General features: G+C 45.8%; 1 protein-coding gene across 3 annotated transcripts in view; it reads right to left on the reverse strand.

Moving 5' to 3' along the window:
* Positions 1-361: 361 nt before the first annotated feature.
* Positions 362-20,696, reverse strand: part of G3BP1 (G3BP stress granule assembly factor 1) — a 57,574-nt gene continuing 37,239 nt past the window's right edge. Inside the window, exons 2-12 of one of the 3 annotated variants that reach the window (XM_088447176.1) lie at positions 13,646-13,759; positions 12,016-12,097; positions 11,772-11,945; positions 11,436-11,526; positions 10,917-11,010; positions 10,506-10,719; positions 10,308-10,409; positions 2,688-2,820; positions 2,073-2,198; positions 1,827-1,936; positions 362-1,507 (exon numbers count right to left, since the gene is read on the reverse strand). In XM_088447176.1, coding sequence (XP_088303302.1) covers positions 1,298-1,507; positions 1,827-1,936; positions 2,073-2,198; positions 2,688-2,820; positions 10,308-10,409; positions 10,506-10,719; positions 10,917-11,010; positions 11,436-11,526; positions 11,772-11,945; positions 12,016-12,097; positions 13,646-13,759 — 1,450 coding nt within the window. In that variant the 3' untranslated portion in view covers positions 362-1,297. The remainder of the gene's footprint in view (positions 1,508-1,826; positions 1,937-2,072; positions 2,199-2,687; positions 2,821-10,307; positions 10,410-10,505; positions 10,720-10,916; positions 11,011-11,435; positions 11,527-11,771; positions 11,946-12,015; positions 12,098-13,645; positions 13,760-20,696) is intronic. The other 2 variants (XM_088447178.1, XM_088447179.1) reach the window with 2 other exon arrangements.

Raw genomic sequence — 20,696 nt, forward strand, 5'->3', positions numbered from 1 at the left:
TTGCAGTTATTGAAGTACTTTAGCCATTCGAATGTTAAATCTCTTACCTTTTATCAGAACCATGGTTACCTGATATCCAAGAGCCTTACCCAGAAGTTTGGTAGGCTTCTTATGTACAGAGATCACTGACCAACCAGTCAGAGAGCCAGACCACTTGTACTTTGAGTGGAGTACAATATTAAAACATGGATTTGTATGGACCCCTCTATAAATCGCTATCAAGTTAACCAATACCGGGAAGTGTTTTAAAAAGATGTTTGAAACCATACACTTCTTAAATATACCTTCAGTTCAGCATATCTAGTACTCACTCGCATAACAGGTCTATGCAAAACAAAGCAGCAAGAAAGTTAGGATTCTGAAGACAGACCTCAAATTTTTATGAGTTTTATTTTTAATAACTTGCCGAAATTGGAATGAGAGATAAATAGAAGGCACAACAATTTTGCTCTCTTTCTTTTTTTTTTTTTTTTAAGTTGTTTTTGTTTTTTACAAATACAAACTAAAAACCACAAGGAAAAAAATCCCTATCAAAATAAAAAAAAAAAAAAAAAAAAAAAAAGTCACAAATGTTTTAAAGTCAAGTAGCTAGACATTTAAAACCTATCCCAAAATCCAAAATTTGAGTGGTAAAACAGTTTTCATAATTTTTTCAATTCCGTGATGGAGCTGTATAAAAAGTGTTAGTATAGAAATTCCAATGAACAACTTTCATTATTCTGCAGTAAAACAGCACGGATGGAGATTGTAAGCAGCTGCACTAAGCCACTTCCTTCTTCATCACTACTCACAGCGTCAATGGATATATACTATCAAGACGCGAATACTGTGCCAATGACTAGCCTTTCTTACACAGAGGGCTTTGCGTAAAGTGTCGGAATAATAGTCTGTCAGTCAATAACCAATAGCCTACACCAGCATTCCCAAGCACACTGGTGGACTTCCTTAGATTCAGGAAATGTTCCATTGCTTCCGACTCCTGAAAGCAGGGTTTGTTTTTAATATTTAAATCACCCCCACTAAAAGATCTTGTCCAACAAATGCTGGATTCTGGGAAGAGGATTGAGAGGAGAAAAAAAAAAAAAGAAAAAAAAAAAATGCCCGGGTAAAATTGCAACACAAAAGGTTGGGATGGGACAGGTGAAGTGTAGCAGTCTGTCGCATTGGGACAATATGAAAAACATCCAAGACCCAAGTTTCAGAAGGCTGCAGGACAAATGGGGCTACACCCCATGTGATGTTAGAAGCCACTCCAAAAAAAAAAAACAAAAACCATAAAACCAAGAAGGAAGACAAATCACTGGCGTGGACCTTGAACACCCCTTCCAGCCCCAAAACCAGGCTTCTGTGACATTGCGCCGCGTGGTGGTCCTCTCAGACCTCCTCCAAGACCTCCACGTGGACCTCCGGGGCCACGGGTTCTGTCACCTCGACGGTCACCCTCTCTGGCAGCACGTGTTTTCTTTTCTTCCACATTTAGACGTACCTCTCCACGGAACATGATAGGCTGCAAAAAGAAATAGCTCTTTAGCAGATAGAAAAAAAAAAAAACACCCCAAACCGCCCCAAGTGGAGAACATCAACCAAAATCAGGTTTAGGCTGTATATGCTGCCTCATTTGTATCTTTTATCCTTCAAATACTCAAATATAGTATATCTGGTAAATTAATGTGAATGGATAAGGGAAACAAAAAATAAATCCATATATCCACCTTGAGACTGAATAAAAGTCTCAATTTCAAATAAGGTTAGTAGCCTTCATGTACAGCTGAAAAAAATGGTTAGGATAACATTCAGAGTGGATATTCTCCACAATGTAGACTTACCCGACTACCCAAGATTTTTTGAACTGGCTCAGCATCATCAAATACCACAAAGCCAAAGTTGGGAAGCTTTCCACCGCTGTTTATACGAAGCTCAACGACAGTGCCATAAGCTGGAATATGACAAGCCAAAGTTGTGAATCTCTTATCCATAGAAATATATTAAAAGGACAACTTAACCGCATGCTAGGAGCATGCACTATTTCTACTAAATATCATAATTTATAATGTACTCAAGGGCACACTTACCCTGGAAGAATTCCTTGAGCTCACTCTTGTCAACATCATGTGGCAGATTGCCCACAAAAAGTTGGTGGCTATCCGGATACCTGTTGATCCGTCGTGTTTCCAACTCTCCTGGTTCACCCTCTCGCACTAACAAGACAAAAGTTATTATAAGTGAGTATTTAGTCCACAATGTTCTTTACCAAGAATATTTAGCGATTTGTATTTAGTTTCTTTCCAGGGAGCATACAATCTATATTTCACTCCACACTGGATAATTTTGTCAGAAGTAAATTAAGCTACCGGTATCTGAAGAGTGGGCGATTACTGGATCACATGCAAACTCCAGGGCTACAGCTAAATCAATCCTAGCACTATAAGTTAGTAATGCTAATTACGGTGCCATTGAGCACAAAGAAGTACTGTGCATGGTTTCGAACACAAGTTGTTGTATTGGGCAGAAGAATAACTGCAGGAGATGCAACCAGCCATAAGCACATATGAACTAAGGGATAATATGGTTAGAATACTGTACAATAGCCTTGGACCTTGTAGGTTGAGCAATTAGTGGGTACTACAGATATGGCTATTACAATGGGTGCAAAAGGACTATCACACAGCAATGCATGCAGCTCATACATTTTATATCCTCACCAGGTCTGGGCCCTCCTCGTGGTGGAGCTGCTGTAGGCCTCTGTTCTCGGATTCGTTGATCTCTCTGTGGCGGTCTCTGTGCTGATGTTAGGTTTTCAGATTTAGTGTCTGGTCGAGGCTAAAATAAAAAGCGTTCACAGCTTGTTAATAAGTCATTGTGATCATTTTATATGAAAAGGTGCATCTTGCAGTAATAGGCTGCATATGTAACAGCTTTTATCACAGGCAAACTAATGCCAATGGCTGTACTGGTTCACTGTAAAAAAAGGCCAGCACAGTACAAGTCAATTTCAAGACATCTTTCAGTAGTAAAAGCAGACAGCAGTTTCTAGGCACAACGCAGATAGTTACAGGAGGAAAACTACACTCGTTTTTACTTACACATCTATGGGGTGTCTGCAAAAAACCAAAAGATTAGTTATCTGCCCAGAAAAAATATGAGATATGGTAAGAACTTACCTTTGTTATCTCTATTTCTACGAAGTCCATAGGGTTCCACAGGATACCTTGGGGGTATAGGTGTGACGTCAGTCATCGGGCACCATAGAGTTAAGCTTTCAGCCTCCCAGGATGCACTAGGGTCCCCCTCCTATACCCCGCCCCAAGGCATCTCAGTTTTGTACCAAGCCATAGGCAGGAGGAGAAGGAAGAGAGAAAAAAGATCTGGATACACACAAGAATCACATTCTCACCAGAGGGAGACGGAAAAACCGGGTGACCAGAGCAAAGCCCATCTGCAGCACAGGTGCGACAGGGCGGGAGTCCTGTGGAACCCTATGGACTTCGTAGAAATAGAGAGAACAAAGGTAAGTTCTTACCATATCTCATATTTTCTACTTCAGGGTCCATAGGGTATCCACAGGATACCTTGGGGATGTCCCAAAGCAGTATCCTTTAAGGGTGGGGACGCTCCTGTGCTGAAAGGAGAATCCACCGCCCGAAGGAAGCATCCTGAGAGGCGAAGGTGTCAAACCTGTAATACCTCACGAAGGTATGGACAGAGGACCATGTAGCAGCCTTGCAGATCTGGACTGCAGAGGCACCACGTCGAGCTGCCCACGAAGGACCCACAGACCTAGTGGAATGAGCCTTCACAGAAGGAGGAACCGGCAGGCCTTCATGAAGATAAGCTTCAGAAATAGCTATACGGATCCAGGCTGCCAAAGTTTGCTTTGAAGCAGGCCAACCCTTTTTACGGAAGCCATAAAGGACAAACAAGGCGTCCGACTTCCTAAACGAAGAAGTGCGGTCAACAAAAGTCCTCAAGGCCCGCACAACATCCAAAGTGGCCTCACCCACTGAAAGGCCAGGTGAGTTAAAAGCCGGAACAACTATTTCCTCGTTAACATGAAACTGGGAAACAACTTTGGGAAGAAATTCAGGACAAGTGCGTAACACTGCCCTGTTCCCATGAAAAATCAAGAAAGGGGGTCTACAAGAAAGAGTCCCAAATCAGAAACACGTCTGGCCGAAGCTATGGCCAGAAGGAAAACCGGCTTAGCTGTTAGCCATTTAAGATCCACTGAGCCCAGTGGTTCAAACGGCGGTCCTTGGAGAGCCCTCAGGACCACAGTCAAGTCCCAAGGTGAAACAGGTGGAACAAAAGGCGGCTGAATTCGCAGAACGCCCTGCATAAAGGTGGGCACATCAGGGATTGTAGCAATCCTACGGTGAAACCAGACAGACAGACAAGGCCGAAACCTGTACCTTCAAAGAAGCAAGGCGAAGCCCATGGTCTAGTCCCGCTTGTAGGAAGGCAAGTATCCTATACAGACGAAACTCCCGCGGTGCATAACCTCTCGGTCGACACCACTGGAAGAACGTATGCCACGCGCGAAGGTATATCCTCGCGGAAGACTGTTTCCAAGCTCTTAACATGGTACGCACTACAGAGCTGGAAAACCCCCTGGACCTTAACATGGCTGTCTCAACAGCCACGCCGTCAAAGACAGCAGAGTCAGGTCCGGGTGAAGACAAGGACCCTGCGACAGAAGGTCCGGTCGTAGCGGCAACGGCAGAGGACTGTCCATGGACAGACCCTGAAGGTCTGAGAACCAGTGCCGTCTGGGCCACGCGGGAGCTATCAACAGGAGCGTCCCTCCTTCCGGTTTGAATTTCCGGATTACCCGTGGAAGAAGGGAAACCGGAGGAAACAGGTAAGCGAACCGGAACGTCCACCGGACGGACAGAGCATCCACCAGAGACGCCTTTTCGTCTCTTGTGCGAGACCCGTACACCGGCAACTTGTTGTTGTGCTGGGACGCCATGATGTTGATCTCTGGAAGACCCCACTTGTCCACCAGAAGTTGAAAAACGTCCGGGTGCAGGGACCATTCCCCCGGATGAACGTCCTGGCGACTGAGAAAGTCCGCCTCCCAATTTAGCACTCCCGAGATGAAGACAGCTGATATAGCCGGAAGATTGCGCTCCGCCCATACCAGGATCCGAGACACCTCTACGAGAGCCGCCCGACTTCATGTTCCTCCTTGCCGGTTTATGTAGGCCACGGTGGTAGCGCTGTCCGACTGGACCTGCACTGGGTGACCTTGGAGAACTCGACGTGCCTGCTGGAGAGCGTTGAACACCGCTCGGAGTTCCAAGATGTTTATGGGAAGCTCTGCTTCTGTCGGAGTCCACCTGCCCTGGAACAAGTGTGGACCCGAAACTGCTGCCCAGCCCCGAAGACTGGCGTCCGTTGTGAACAGGACCCAATTCGGTACCCAGAACGGACGTCCCCCTGTTGAGATGGGTCGTCTGCAACCACCAGGTAAGGGACAGGCGAACCTCCGGGGTGAGCGCTATCGTCTTGGATTTTAGAGACTGAGGCAGCCCGTTCCACTTGGACAGGATCAGGCGCTGCAGAGGTCTGGAGTGAAACTGGGCATATTCCACCATGTCGAACACCGACACCATGGAGCCCAGTAACCTCATCGCGGAGTGTAGAGACACCAGGCGGCTGTGCAGACAACTGCGCACCCCCGACTGTAAAGCAGACATCTTTTCCCCCGTCACAAAGATCCTTTGCTGTCCCGAGTCCAATAAGGCTCCGAGGTGCAGAATCCGCTGAGACGGGATTAGAGTGGACTTCTACAAGTTTATTAACCAGCCGTGCCGTTGCAGTAGCGCAATGGTCAGGTCCAAGTGGCGCAGAAGGAGCTCCGGAGATCCTGCCACTAAGAGAAGGTCGTCCAAGTACGGCAACATGCGGACTCCCTGCAGCCGCAGGGAAGCCGCCATGACCGCCATCACCTTGGTGAAAACACGTGGTGCTGTCGCCAGGCCAAAAGGTAACGCCCGAAACTGAAAGTGGTCGCTGCGGATTGCAAACCTGAGGAACTGCTGATGGCGCAAAAGAATAGGGCGCAAAAGAATAGGGACATGCAGGTAGTCCCCAGGTTCCAGCGCCAGAATGATGGACCGTAGGGTCTCCATCTGAAACTTCGGCACCCGCAAATTCTTGTTGAGAGCCCTGAGGTTGAGAATCGGACGATACGACGCATTGGGTTTCTGCACCAAAAAAAGATTTGAATAGAAACCCTGGCCCCTCTGGGAGAATGGAACAGGCACTATAACTCCAGCCTGGAGCATAGTGTGCAAGACCTTCCGCAGCTCCGTGGCCTTGTTCCGGTCTGATGGTAGACCCGTGGTGAAAAATTGAGCCGGGGGTCTGTGCCGGAAGGAGAGGGCATACCCGTGGGAGACCACCTCGAGAACCCAAGTGTCTGTCGTGGTGACCGACCAACACCGGGCGAACTGCAGCAGGCGGCCTCTCACTTTGGGATCCCCCAAAGGGAGGCCCGGACCGCCAGGCCGCAGGCTTGTCATCAGGCTTAGGGGCCGGATGTCTGGTACTCCAGGTCTGTTTCCGGGGCTTGGCCGATTTCTTGGGGCCAGCCTGTCGGGGAAAAGACTGTGGTTTGGGCCTGCCCTGGGCCCTATAAGACCGAAAGGACGATGGTCCTGAACCAGAAGGGACAGCGGCCGACGGGAGACATGCCGATTTGGCTGCCGCCAGTGTGGCTACAATCTTGTCCAGATCTGGACAGAAGAGAACTTCTCCGTTAAAGGGCAACGCCTCCAACCCCTTTTTGGAATCAGCGTCCGCCTTCCAAGATTGCAACCACAAGGTGCGACGAGCAGCCACCGCTGAAGAAATTCGAGACGCCAGGGTACTAATGTCTAAGGCCGCCTCGTTGATATAAGTGGCCGAATCACGGACATTACCAATCAACCACGCCTGCTCAGCCGGAATCGAAGGACGCCTCCAACGAATCCGCCCAGTGCTCCATAGCTCTGGCAACCCAGCAAATGGCCATAGCCGGCCGCGCTGCCCCCCCCGCGCAAGGGAATAAGCGGACTTAAGGCAGATCTCCACCTTGCGGTCCGTAGCATCCTTAAGGGAGGACATGGATGGCATTGGTAATGTGGCACTACGGACAAGACGTGTCACATGAGAATCCACCTGTGGAGGGGATTCCCACTTAACAAAATAATTATCCGCGAACGGATAAGCCACTGCCAGGCGCCTCTGCGGCTGGTATCGCTTGCCAGGCTGTTTCCACGCCTCCTCTAAATGGTCCACCAACTGACCCGAAAGAGGAAAGACTGTGGAGTCACCCTTCACATCCTTAAAAAATGCATACTTGGATTTAGCCGCTGGGGGAACTTCATCCTCAATCACCAAGGCTGTGCGGACTGCCCGAATAAGTCCAGGAATATACACTTGGACTTAGCGTCCGTTTCCTTAGTACGGAGAGGTTCCTGATCGTAAGGATCCAGAATCTCCCCATCATCAGACGTCCCTTTGTCATCCTCATAAGGAGCCGACAGAGACGCCACCGGCCGTTTATGTGGCCGCATCACAGACTCCCCTTGCAACACATCCGACAAGTGCTGTACAGAACTAGTCAGGGAGTTAACCCACGCCGGCTCCTGAGAAACCGGGAGAGGGGAAATAGGGAGACTGCGGGGTACCACCAATTGTCTTGGGAAACCCTGCATGGGTGACGACACCACTGATTGACAAACCCATCTGCGTAAACGCGGGCTGCGGAGCCAACTGGCCCACTAAGGTTGTAAGCGCCTGAGCGAAACAAGCCCAGAGCGGCTCCTGTACCGGTGCTGTAACCGTAATAGGCCGCGCCAACAACAAACACTGCCGGCAGAGGCCCTCCGCGCTACCCTCCCCCTCCGCTAAAGGTACTTTACACGTAGTACACTGCAGCCGGAGAGGAAAGTCACTTTCAGACATGATGGTAGAAAGTATGTGACCCCTCTCACCAATTTTTTTAAAAAGGCGAGAGACCACCCTCTGCAGCACCGCACGGGTTTTAGCAGAAAGGGACAGTAATAAGGCTGACAGTCAGAAATGGAAAGTACAGGCAGCAGCGCTAGCACAGTCACATACAATGCAAAGAAACTCAATTCCTGCACTAATCAGCGCTGATAAATCAACTACACAGACACAGAGTCTGGTAGGACACAGCGCTGCATACACAGACCTGACCACAGCGGAGGAGAGGTATGCGGGGGGACCCAGACCACGATGCCTCCATCCAGACTTCCAGCAGCGTTCACCATGCGTTCTTGAAGATGGCCACCGAGGAGCAGAGAGGAGGCTGGCCTGGGGGAGGAGCGCTGCCACAGGGCCAGTCGGCGTGTTGCAGAGAGGACTGTGTGCAGCGGGGGAGGCGCCGGCTGAGAGACAGGGAAGGCGCGCTCCCCTGGCATGCATTTAACCCCCGGGACGTCGCAGCGCTACCGCTCTGCTGCGGTCCGCTGTCCCAAGGGGGTAGTGGAAGCGCAGGTTATATAACTGGCTCCACGCTGCAGCCAGTCCCCAGGGAGCCCCCTGCCTGGGGACTCTGGACCATGTAACAGCGGGGACCCACCGCGGGACCCCGCTGCTTACCTTGCTGTCCCCCTTGATTCCGGCCATGGACCTGAACATCTGGGGTCACCGCTAGCTGTGACCCCAGATGCTCACCAGCATCCCCGGATCGGTACAGGCGTTCTGGTACCGGCGGGGGTGTAGGGAAGACAGCATGGACGTCAGGACTGGCTGTCCATGCTGTACTTCCAGATGTGCAGCCACAGCTGCATGAAGAAAACTTATGGGGCTCTTCTTGGCCCCCACTCCAACAGGTGCACCGGACTCCGGCCGGGCACCAAACTAAACTGAGATGCCTTGGCTCGGGGGTGGGGTATAGGAGGGGGACCCTAGTGCATCCTGGGAGGCTGAAAGCTTAACTCTATGGTGCCCGATGACTGACGTCACACCTATACCCCCAAGGTATCCTGTGGATACCCTATGGACCCTGAAGTAGAAAAAACTGGCATTATAGTGGCATGCAAGGTTTCCGATGGAATCTCATGGCCAATTGGATCTATCCCATATTTTAGAAACAGAGATAATTTGGATACAACAACTCACGAAACAAACATGACCCTGGTTAAAGTGGTGAACTCCAAGAACACATTTATTGCTAGACTGCTCCGGTTCCTTATATCTGCAAGAGAAGTTGTCACTGACTAAAAGGGGCAATTTTTTGAGCATACTTGGCAAGTGCTTCAGAGACCAACACAGCTTAGCTTGGTAGTGCATCAAAAGGGAAAGTAGTCTAAAAGATAAGTCAGCAAGAAATATTGGGTAGAGGGAGGGCGACAAAAAAAAAAAAAAAAAAAAAACACACACACATATATAGGGGGGCTACAATGTGTGCAGACAGTACATTCCACCCTAGTATTCTACTGATGAAACTACACTATTATCCCAAACCTCACTCTTAGCCACACTTCCTCCTTTAGTCTAAGCAAGTCTGAAGCAGGGCCTTCTCTAGTTTATGTTTTCATGTCTGCATGTATATGGTCTATTTTGCATATCCCTGAGGAGCGCTGCATCCCTGCACAAAATACTCAGCACACCTAACCATGAATGTTTGAAAGTGCAGCAGTGCAAAGGGCAGACACAGGTTCACTCCGCTGTGGAAGGAAGGCATTATGGAACATATAGATGTGTGCATGTGTGGTACCAAAATAATGAACGTTACAGCCCAGAGCTCCTGTTTCCAACAGTGAAAAATTCTGTTGGTCTTGTAATGCAAAAATGCGTTTTTTTTTTTGTTTGTTTTTTGTCATTTGTATACCATGTTACAGAATTATTTTCCCAACAGAAAGGAAGGATGCCATCCAGGCGCTTGATAATCCTGCCATCTACAGATTATGATTGTTTATATGGAAGGCTCAATAGTGCTCCACAGACCCAAGTAGTGGAGTATAGATTCACTTTATAAACCATGGGATCTCGTTCCCAAAGAACATTTATGAGATATCCGGAACTTTGCTGGAGACCACATTAGCCAGCCTCTACTTTCCAAGTCCCTCCTGCACAAAACCAAACATTGGACCCAATGTTACAGCAAATACAAGCCTGGTTATGAGAGTTTATATTGGCATTGCAATCTGTTACATACTTTTCAAACATCATAACTGATTACCATTACAAAATATCTCCACTTTTAAATTATGAAAGCCTAAACATGTCATTTTACAATGTAGTTACCCCGTAAAAATAGAAAAAAAAATAGAAAAAAAGAAGATTCTTACTTGTGACGGCTGAACTTTGACAACATGAGGTGGGATTCCGGACACAGGTACAGCTCCACTGGGTGGAAGGTTTTTGCTCGTTACAGATGCCCATGAGAACGTCTAAGAAGAGCAGAAATAGAAGGATTTTAAATCTAGACTTCCTACAACTCATGTCACAGCAGCACCACCTTCTGTGGTGAATCACCAAACATTTACCCTAGAATCCTCCTGTACTACTGGTGCTGGGTCTGCAGGAAGGGGAGATGGGCTCTTTTCCACCACCTCTTCCTCTTCAGGGGCCAGTTCCTCAGACACTGGTTCACACTTTTCTTCAACCACCTCCGGCTCTGGATCCTGCTCTGGTTCAGGCTCCGGCTCGGGTTCAGGTTCTGTAATCTGCTCCTCCAGTACTTCATCCAAGTCATTATTACTGAAAATCAAAAATCAAGTTTTGAGATCATCCCATCCAAGACAGAAGGACAATCTCACATCTAATTAAAAGGTGAGCAACAGGGACATTATACATTATAGCGTCAGGGAAACTCACAACTGGAAGCCTGGAATTTTCTAAAGAAGAAATATTGAGAAATAGATTCCTGATACAAAGAAATTAAAAATATTAAATACCTGCCAGATTGATCATAGTAGGTGCCGTCATCTGTGGCAACTACTTCTGGAGTTTGCTGTCTCTCCTCTGGCTCATCTACTTCCTCATCAGATTCTAAAACAGAAATCATACGACAAATACAATTTAGCTCAATGCACCTTACCACTCAAACCTAAGATTTTTTTTTTTCCCCATCTTTCAATGGGAGTAAAATAGATATATACTGTAAATATACAGTAATGTGAACACTTTAGATTTATTATATGACCAAAAAATAAAGTAATATGATGACACCATTTGCACCACTGAATTGCGTTGTGCTCCTGCCCCATGCTTTACAATGCTGTGAACTGTGATAACAGTCCCACCCCAAGCCTTTCCAAGACACCCCATTCACTTGGGAAGCCTACTCTCTCAGTAGTCTGGGAGAACTCCATGAAACTTGGTAGAGTAGTTCAAGTTAATTCAAGTAAAATTACCCTTCCAGGTGGATATTTTTGAAAATTGTTAAAGGTGCAACTAGAAAATGGCTTACAAACCTTCGGGAGGCTCTGTGTCAGAGTCACCAAAAACCTCATCTTGGTAACGGAATATGTCGTTATGGACATAAAACTTGTTCGCCACAGACCCCTTAAAAAAAAAAAAAAGAAGAGGAACAGAAAGGTAAAAAAGACATTGCACACATCAAAATGTAAATTGTAATTTAGGTCTATAATGTAATCATTTCACCAGACAGGCAATGGGAACATTATTTCAATAATATTGTAGATGGTCTAGACTTTCCCACAATAAACAGCTCTGTAAGCAAACACAATTGCACAGAAGTTATGGTGTGTAGTTATATTGCTTTTGACTCGCGTAGGAAACAGACTTACCTCTGGTGCCAACACAAAGGTCTGCATAAAGCGCCGCATTGGCTGCCTGTTGTTAGATAGCTCCCCCATAACTTGTACCACAACCCCATCATTTAGAGTGGCATGGGCATCAACATGGCGGATCTTTGTACGGCAATCCTTGAAATTCAAGGACATTACTTTCTTATGGATGTCCTGTAGAAACACATTAGCTTTCAGTACAGGAAACAGAATAGCTCCAAAATACTAATAGTATAGAACTTACAGTTTGCCCGTATACAGCATCCGCAGGTTTCCCATTAGTGTCCAAACCACCATGAACATAGGATGAACTTTTGCCATAGAACCTAGAAGAAAGTTTGTAAGGTCAGTTGTTTATACTTGCAAAGACCACTAGACAATTCTATTCACATATGTAAGCAAAGTTTCAGCAGCTTTAAACTCAAGATTCTAAGGAAGGATTGCAAGTATACAGAATACTTTCCTACAGACAGAAGCTTAATTGAGAGACACCCTGCAAGTCTGACAAAGATAGTTTTCTATATAAAATATCCATTTGTAAAAGTATGCTGGAATGTTGGATGTCAATTTAGATATAGGAGGACTTGAAGTAGTGGGGGGGGGGGGGAATTACATTTTTGCCCGCTACTGATTGAGCCGGGCGCCCAACAATTCAATTGTTGCTCTGTTCGGGAGCGTACAGCCACAAGAGCACACATTTCTGCTCACAGCCCACTTGACAGGACTTTAGACGGGTTTAGCATTTATACGTGTCTAAACCCCATCTATTTGGTCGCGACATGCATAGGCGTAGAAAAACAATTGAATATAAAAACATGGCTCCACCACTTCCTCTTCCAACCTTCCCTCCCTCATATTGGGCAACTTCAATATTCCTATTGACCCGTCTACCTCACATCTTTTAGTCTCTCAAAGGACCTGCTTGCCACTTCGCCCACTGTTGCGGCCATTCCATTAATTTGATATTTATTTACCATTGCATACACTCCAGCATGACCCATTGCAGGAAGGGACCAAGGGCTGTAATTCAGAGGCGGCCGTACGGTCTACGACCGCCTCGATGTTTGTCAAGTGCGCATGCGCACGAGGGAGCCGGCTCCTTCGTGCGCATGCGTGAGACCCGCTACGACAGACAGCGCTGGTCGTAGCGGGTCTCTTTCCAAAGGGGGCGAGCTGTCGATGTTGATTGACAGCTCGCCCAGTTTGGAAGGCGGGCCGGGGGGGTGGCAGCCCAAACGGAGGCGTTCCCATGGGAACGCCTGCCGTTTGGGGGAGGCACCACTGACATCGCTAGTGATGTCAGTGGAGAGCTTCCGGCTCTGACAGAGCCAGAAGCTCTCTGGGGCTTACAACAAGTAAGACCCTACCCTAGGGTCTCGTCGTAAGCCCCGATGGTCTCTGACCATCGCGACCATCACCCGAGCGGTCGTTAGAGCTGTGGGTGTTAACCCACAGCCTAACGACCGCAACAGAGGCGGGCGGGAGGGTGCAAGCAGCCGCCCAGTTTCTGAGCGACCACTTGCATCCTCCGACCGCCTCTGAATGAGGCCCCAAGTGCTCTGTTCTTGAACTTCCCTCCCTTGAAATAGTAATTGATCAGAAAAGTGTTTCAACACAGGCAATGGCAATCAAACTAAGAGGGAAGTTCAAGAACAGAGCATTAAGTCAGCAGACTCTTATAAAGAGACAGGAAAGATGTGACTATTCGCATCTGTACTTTAACTGAAGTGGCAACAAGTTCCTGGGCTTCCCACAGACATGTTACTAACAAATAACTAACTTACTACTTTTTTTGTTTGGTATTTTCATGTAGGTTTATGGATCGCCAAGTCAAACTGGCACTGAAGCTTCACCCACCACACAAGAACTCATACCTATGCAGAAAATCTGGCGCCTGGTTAAGGAGTGTATAATACTGCCTCACGAACTCCCGCCCGACAAGCAGGGGACTTGGCTTCTCCATCACCATTTCTTTGGTCAACTGAAATCTAAAAAACAAAAAGTAAATAAAGCATTTATCTACAAAGACTGAAGAGTAGGCAAATTAAAGGAAGTACAGGAAATGCATGTCATGTTCAACAACGCCCAAAACACTCAATTGCGCCACAAAAAACCATTAAGGGCCATATTCAATTTGAGGTGAAAAGCAGTTATCAGTGATAATTTATCGCTGATGACATCATTTTCGCCTATTGTCTTTTTCCCCATATTCAATTACACTGACTTTGGAAGCACATCCTAAAGTACAGAAATAGATTCCAGAGGGGTTCGGAAGTATGCGACAGGTGTTTTCTTCACTGCAGGTAGTAGCAGCAGGTGCATTTTTGAAGAATTTAAAAAAATCCTTTAGGGACTTAAAAATATGCTTGCACCCATTTTCATGTACCCCAAATGTGATTGCTAAAAAAAATTGCTAAATGCACTTCTGCATCACCTTCTTCAAAGCCACATTTATGCACCTGCGGCGGCTATTTAAAAACTCGACCTCCCTTCTGCATGCATGGGTACGCACATGTCTGGACATTTTTAGGGGGGTCCCAAGACTATTTCCCCAAAATTCCCTTTTTTTCACCGATCCAAGTTTCGCCAGGTCCCGTTTTCGTGTCCTTTTAAATTGAATACAGGGAATATCGGGCACGCGCATGAAACTTTTCCGCCTGGAAAACAGGCGAAGGAGGTGAAAAGTCCAGCAGGCTACAGTCTGGACTTTTTGCCTCAAATTGAATATGGGCCTGTCTTACCAATGACTTGTTGGCATGTTCAGGACTACAGCTAGACACCTTTAAATGCACGATCAATAGTCCACGATTAACCCAAACTTATTGCTGTATAAACCTTCCACAGCCTTCTGGTGGTTGCATCCAATGTACACAAAATAACTTTAATTGTAAGAGCTATTTTAAAGGCCTTAAGCTGCATACACACGTAAAGATTTTCTGTCCAACCATCCAACTAGTTGATTGGTTGGAATGAAAATCTGATAAGGTATGAAAGCAAATGACAATCAGCAATTTGCTCCCCAACGCCAGAAAATGGACAAAAACTGTTTGAACAAATTGTTTAGATCAAACATTTAACAAACTTGTCCAACGACCATTTTCATCTGTTTTCTGGCATTCAGGAGCAAATTGCTGATCATCATTTACTCCCATACGTTACCAGATTTTCATTCCAACCAATCAACTAGTTGGATGGTTGGACAGAAAGTCTTTACATGTGTATGCAGCTTTACGATGCATCCAATTCTTATGGTGCATACACACGGTCAGATTTTTCCTTCAGATATGAACGATAACGATTTAAAAATCGTTCAGTCGTTCATATCTGAAGGAAAATCGTTCATATCTGACATGCCTGAACGATGGACGATCAACGATGCGCGTTCCCGATGGTCAGATAACGATTTCTGACATCTGATGTGTTTGCAGTCAGACTTGGACGATTCCATTCATTTTAATGCAGGCAAAAATCGTTCAATCGTTCAAATCGTTTAATCGTTCATCTGACAAATCTGACAAGTCTGACAAATCTGACCGTGTGTATGCTCCATTAAGCAAACAACCACTCTGTTGGTGCTCAGAAACTTCTGGCACTTTCCCTCTTCTTGAGGCCTTCTAGCAATTAACATCACACTGCCAGCAGACATCATGGAACCCAACGGATTTTGAGGGATGCTGGACCCTATGGGGCGATTCAATTCAGTGCAATGCTGAATAGCCCCGGCAAGCAGTTCCCGCATCTATTCAATTCACCACATTGTTAGCCAGACTAAAGGCGGGTGCGAGAAGAAATCTCACTAAACCGAAGGTCGCAATGCTTTTTTTCAGCTTAACACAGCACTATCATAGTTGGCACTTTGGGCGGAATTCAATTGTTTTCGCGGCCCGCATCTCCCGTCTAAAGTGACAGGAGATCACGGGCCGCTATGCAATTGTTCTAGATTTTCGTGCTGATCTCGCCCAAAGTGGACGGGTTTAGCCGCGTAAAGCAGCTAAACCCGACCAAAGTGCTGTGCACGATCGCGAAAAGTGATGTTTGGGCGCCCAAACATGTCACTTTTCGCACATTTCAGCTCTCATCTCCCAGGGGCTGCGAGCTGAAATGTAGCGCTGGCAGCTGATCGTGCCCGACAGGAGCAAGAATTGAATAGCTCCGTCGAGCGCGATAGGGGCTGGAATCAATTGAATTCCGCCCTTTATGTCGAAAAATGCAGGTTAGCGCACCTAAACACTCGGCTTAAGGTGCGGTAACCGGCATCGCCCGATTAAGTGCCGGGAGCGGGGGAATATATGAATAGCTCCGGAAAACTCCTTCCCGGCACTATTCAGGTTACGTTCAATTCAATTGCCACCTTTGTATTAAATACTGGGCGGAATTCAATTGTTTTCGCGGCCCGCATTTCCTGTCTAAAGTGACAGGAGATCACGGGCAGCTATGCAATTGTTCTAGATTTTCGTGCTGATCGCTCCCAAAGTGGTCAGGTTTAGCCGTGTGAAGCAGCTAAACCCTACCAAAGTGCTGGGCGCGATCGCGAAAAGTGATGTTTGGGCTCCCAAATATGTCACTTTTCGCACATTTCAGCTCTCATCCCCCAGTGGCTGTAAGCGGAAATGTAGCACTGGCAGCTAATCATGCCCAACAGGAGCACGAATTGGATAGCTCTGTCGGGCGCGATGGGGGCAGAAATCAATTGAATTCCGCCCAATATGTGATAATGTATAACATGTATTTGAATCTGACTAGCAATAATTCCATAAAGACAAACTGGTGGAGGCCTTAAGAGCCCAAAGGGCTGGTAACTGGAGCCTTTACTCAGTTTATCGGAGACACACAAACACCTTCGTACCTTTGTAAACATCACAACAGGCCTATTCGTTTTGGATCAATTGGTAATTAATTAGCCCAAGCGCAAACTTTATGTAAATGAATAGATTGAACACTGAGCATTCGATTTGGCATGAAGGACACGATATGCAGTTTCAGAACACATTGCATTCATCGGCACTACCATAAATGGCCATGTGTGCAGATGGGTATCGCCGCAATGCCAGTCGGGACATCAGAGTTCAGTTACCCCCCAAAGACTGTTACTGCTGACCATCTTCAGTGGAAAAGGATAGCAAGGTACACCGGGCAAAGACTTCATCTCTTGTATTAAACACATCTTCAATCTCACTAAGCAGTACTGCACTTTTAGAAATGATACACAATGCTATGAAGTATTGCTATATTATCATTCATGCCAGTTAGAATCAATTCTACATTTATACGAAGCTGGTTATCATGTAGCTCAACTTACTTTTATTTTAAACTTAAGCCTAAACTGGTTCAGTAGCAGCCTGCAGACAGAACTGGATGATGGCTTTGCTACAGAAAATGGTCTTACTGATCTGTAGATAACCATCCCTTGATCACTGTTACATAGAAGAATCCAATAAATCGTACATCCTCCAGTAGCCAACCGTGAACATAATATTCTCGTGAAGCAGTTTCAGCAGTGATTTACTCAAGATTATCCAGCCAAAAAATGTCACTTGAAAGCTGCTATCAACTTGGGCATTCACATCTACAACTGATGAAACCAGCCATACCCCTCCCTACATATCATAAATCGCTTAGCCAAAGTATACCTTGCACTGCAGTACTAAATCTCTAGATTTTGGAAGGCAGGACATACAATACAATCTGTTACAAGGATGCACCTGCTGCTACTCTAGCATTTGCCATATGTTCCAATATGGAGAGCTGGCACATCTCTATCGGAAAGAGAGTCTACAGTAAAAAAAAAAAAAATTGTTTTGCGTTACCAATTGCAAACCTGTCATTTGGCAAATATTGAGTCTACAATGAAAAAAAGTTGCTTGAGGATACAGCTCTTATACACTCACAGTTGCCACAAACAGTGTTACTAAGCAACAGTTAACATTTTCAGAACCAGTGATTGAGACAATTGAAATTCCGATGCTAGAAACAAAACATTATTGCAAGGTTTAGAAAATGTAAATGGCCAATTCAAATTGATCAAGTGTTTTCAACGGATGAGATAGATAGATATATAGCCATTCAATCACTGAAGTATATTTTACATGTTACAAGTTTTGCAATCAGGACAAATTGCCACACTTGCAAGGTTACCCAGACTAAGAAGACGGTATATGTGCAATTTGTATAGATTTTTATTTCTAGCAAGACACAAATAGCATATACTAGACAAATATACAATATTATTTGTAAAGAATTTTATATTTGGGGTGTAAAAAATTTCAAAATCCTCAACAAAAAAAACCTTGATTTAGATTAGATTACCATCATGTTTAAGTTTGTCAGACCTTTACCAGCTTTCTATTAACCCAATAGGGTATACAACCCTTACCTGCTATGAGGCTACTGCAAACTTGGTGTAGCAAGCCATAGCGAGATCCCAATCTACAGCTGCACCATATCTATATGCATAATTTTATACAGCCCTGAAGACACCTCATTTGCAACACAGTGGAGGCCATTGTCCCTATAATACATTTTATTTATATATAGCGCTTTTCTCCTAAAGGACTCAAAGTACTTTACATTTACCGTACAAAATATGCTTTAACAAGGGACATTAGTGAAATGCTTGGGTGAATAGGTGAGTCTTGAGTTTATTTTTTAAGGATTCTAGAGTGGAGGCCTCTCGAACTGTGCGGGGATGCGAGTTCCAAAAGGTTGGAGCCACAAAACTGAAAGCTCGACCCCCCCCCCAGACGAATTCCGTGAGATTCTAGGTACTGTTAATAGTCCTTAGTCAACGGATCGCAGAACAGATGTCCAACTATGGCCAGGCCCCAGAAATCCTAAGGAGCCTCAAGTTAGGATAGGGCAACTCAATTGTTTTGGGCCCGTGTAGCTACTGCTATTCAACTGTTTGCAAGACCAGACCCTCGCTGTCGCAACAGCCAAATTCTCACGCCCAAAATGCAGGGGATTAACCGCGTAAAGTGGCTACTCGTGTTATAAGTGCCAGTTAAGGAGCCAATAGCTCTACTTTGGGCAAATTTCTGCTCGACTCGCAATAGGGCAAGAGTAGAAGTCCACGATAGTTGATGGTTTCCAAAAACTACTGATTAGCTCACGGCACTTTTAGACAGGAACGAGAAACTATTGAATATGCCCTAGTGTGTATAAAAGTAAACTGCTAAAACCAAGGTTTATAACTGTAAAATAAGCCATTGCATAATTTTACAAATAAACCCCCTAATTCCTTTATAACAGCAACATGAACCTCATCCTATTCTATTCCTTTAAAAGTGACTGGCATTCAGTGTGAAGCACGCTACATCTGAAAGGATATCCACAGCAGGATCTGCTATTTATGGCAACATGAAATAACTTGTACTCACATTTCTTAAAGCTGCTATGTTACTCACAGCAAGCCACGAGAAACAAGCTGCAAAGGTAAAGCTAAGAAAGCCAAAAGCACTTCAATTGACAGTTTAGTTAGACACACTGGGTGCGAGGATTAAACAAACTTCTTGGGTGAGAAACATATTATTTATGCAGTCACATTATGCAGGTCAAACATATCCATCCTGCTAACTCAATCTTCAAGCTCCTATCACGGAGAGCATGTATTTACTACATGCAATGTCTCTAAATAAACACAAAAAAAAAATAATATGGTTTGAGTTAATATCCTAGGACAATGCAGAAGCATCTGACAATATATTTCAGTTGTCACATGAAAGCATTATATCCAGCCGCTGAGCTGTGGTAACCATACCCAGAACACAGGTCAGAGACATGGGCTGTTGAAGAACCACAAGACTCGGTCCAGACAATCTGATTCTTTTGAATGCATTGCTTCCATTAATTTACTGAGAAACTTTACCTCTCCCCCGACACACACAGAGCAGATCTCACTAGTTCTTGTTGCACTGCTGAGCACCTAGAGACGCACATTTGTTACACTGGACTGCCAGTGGACCAAATTGTTGAAATACAGACCTATAGGGAGTCTGAGGCTGGTCATTAGAGTTGGGTGCCACAAAGGAGTCAAGGCCACATCCTGCCCCTTGATGAGCAGCCCTGTCCAGGTAAGGCTCCTGGTACACAGTGTTCTAGCTACAGCAGTGGCAATGCCAGGGACCAGTCACCCTATCCCCTATACAGAATCCCATACCCTATATAACCCCAGAGGCTGCTCATCCTGCCCTGCCTATAAGAGCCCATACCCTTCATAACCCAAGGAACAGGTCACCCTGTCCTCTCTATATAAGCCCATATGCTATATAATTCTAGAAAAAAGTCACCCAATCCTCTCAATATGAGCCCATAACCTATATCAGTAATTCTTACACTCTGTCCTCACGGTACCTTAACAGCCTAGATTTACAAAATATCCATACTTAAGCAGAGATGTTTTCATTAGTACCTTAGTCAGGTTGATTATACCATATGTGCACTAACTTGGCTATCTTTAAAGCCTGGCCTGTTGAGAACCACTGCCCTATATAATTGCAGGGATAGGCCACCCACTCCTCTCTGTAGAGGTATACACACACTATATAACACTGGGTACTGGTCACCCTGTCCTGTATAGGAGCCCATGCCCAAAATAACGCTGGGGACCGGTCACCCTGTCCTCAGTATAAGCCCATACCTTCTATAATTATGGGGTCCAGTCACCCTGTTCTATCTATAGGAGCCCATACCCAATATAAAGCCGGGGATCGCTCACCCTGTCTACTCTATAGTATAGAAACTCTATATTACCCCAGGGACTGGTCACTCTGTCCACTCTATAACATAATGTACCATAGCCTATACAACAATGGGGGGCTGGTAAGACTGTCCTCTCTATAGGGGCACATAACCTATATAGCGCCGCCGGCAGTGATCATTAACCCCCAGCACTACGCGATTCCAGCTAGCCGTGTGCTAAAGAGGTCC

Source organism: Taudactylus pleione, unplaced genomic scaffold (genome assembly GCF_031769625.1).
Source record: "Taudactylus pleione unplaced genomic scaffold, aTauple2 ptg000422l, whole genome shotgun sequence".
In the NCBI taxonomy this organism is placed as follows: domain Eukaryota; kingdom Metazoa; phylum Chordata; class Amphibia; order Anura; family Myobatrachidae; genus Taudactylus; species Taudactylus pleione.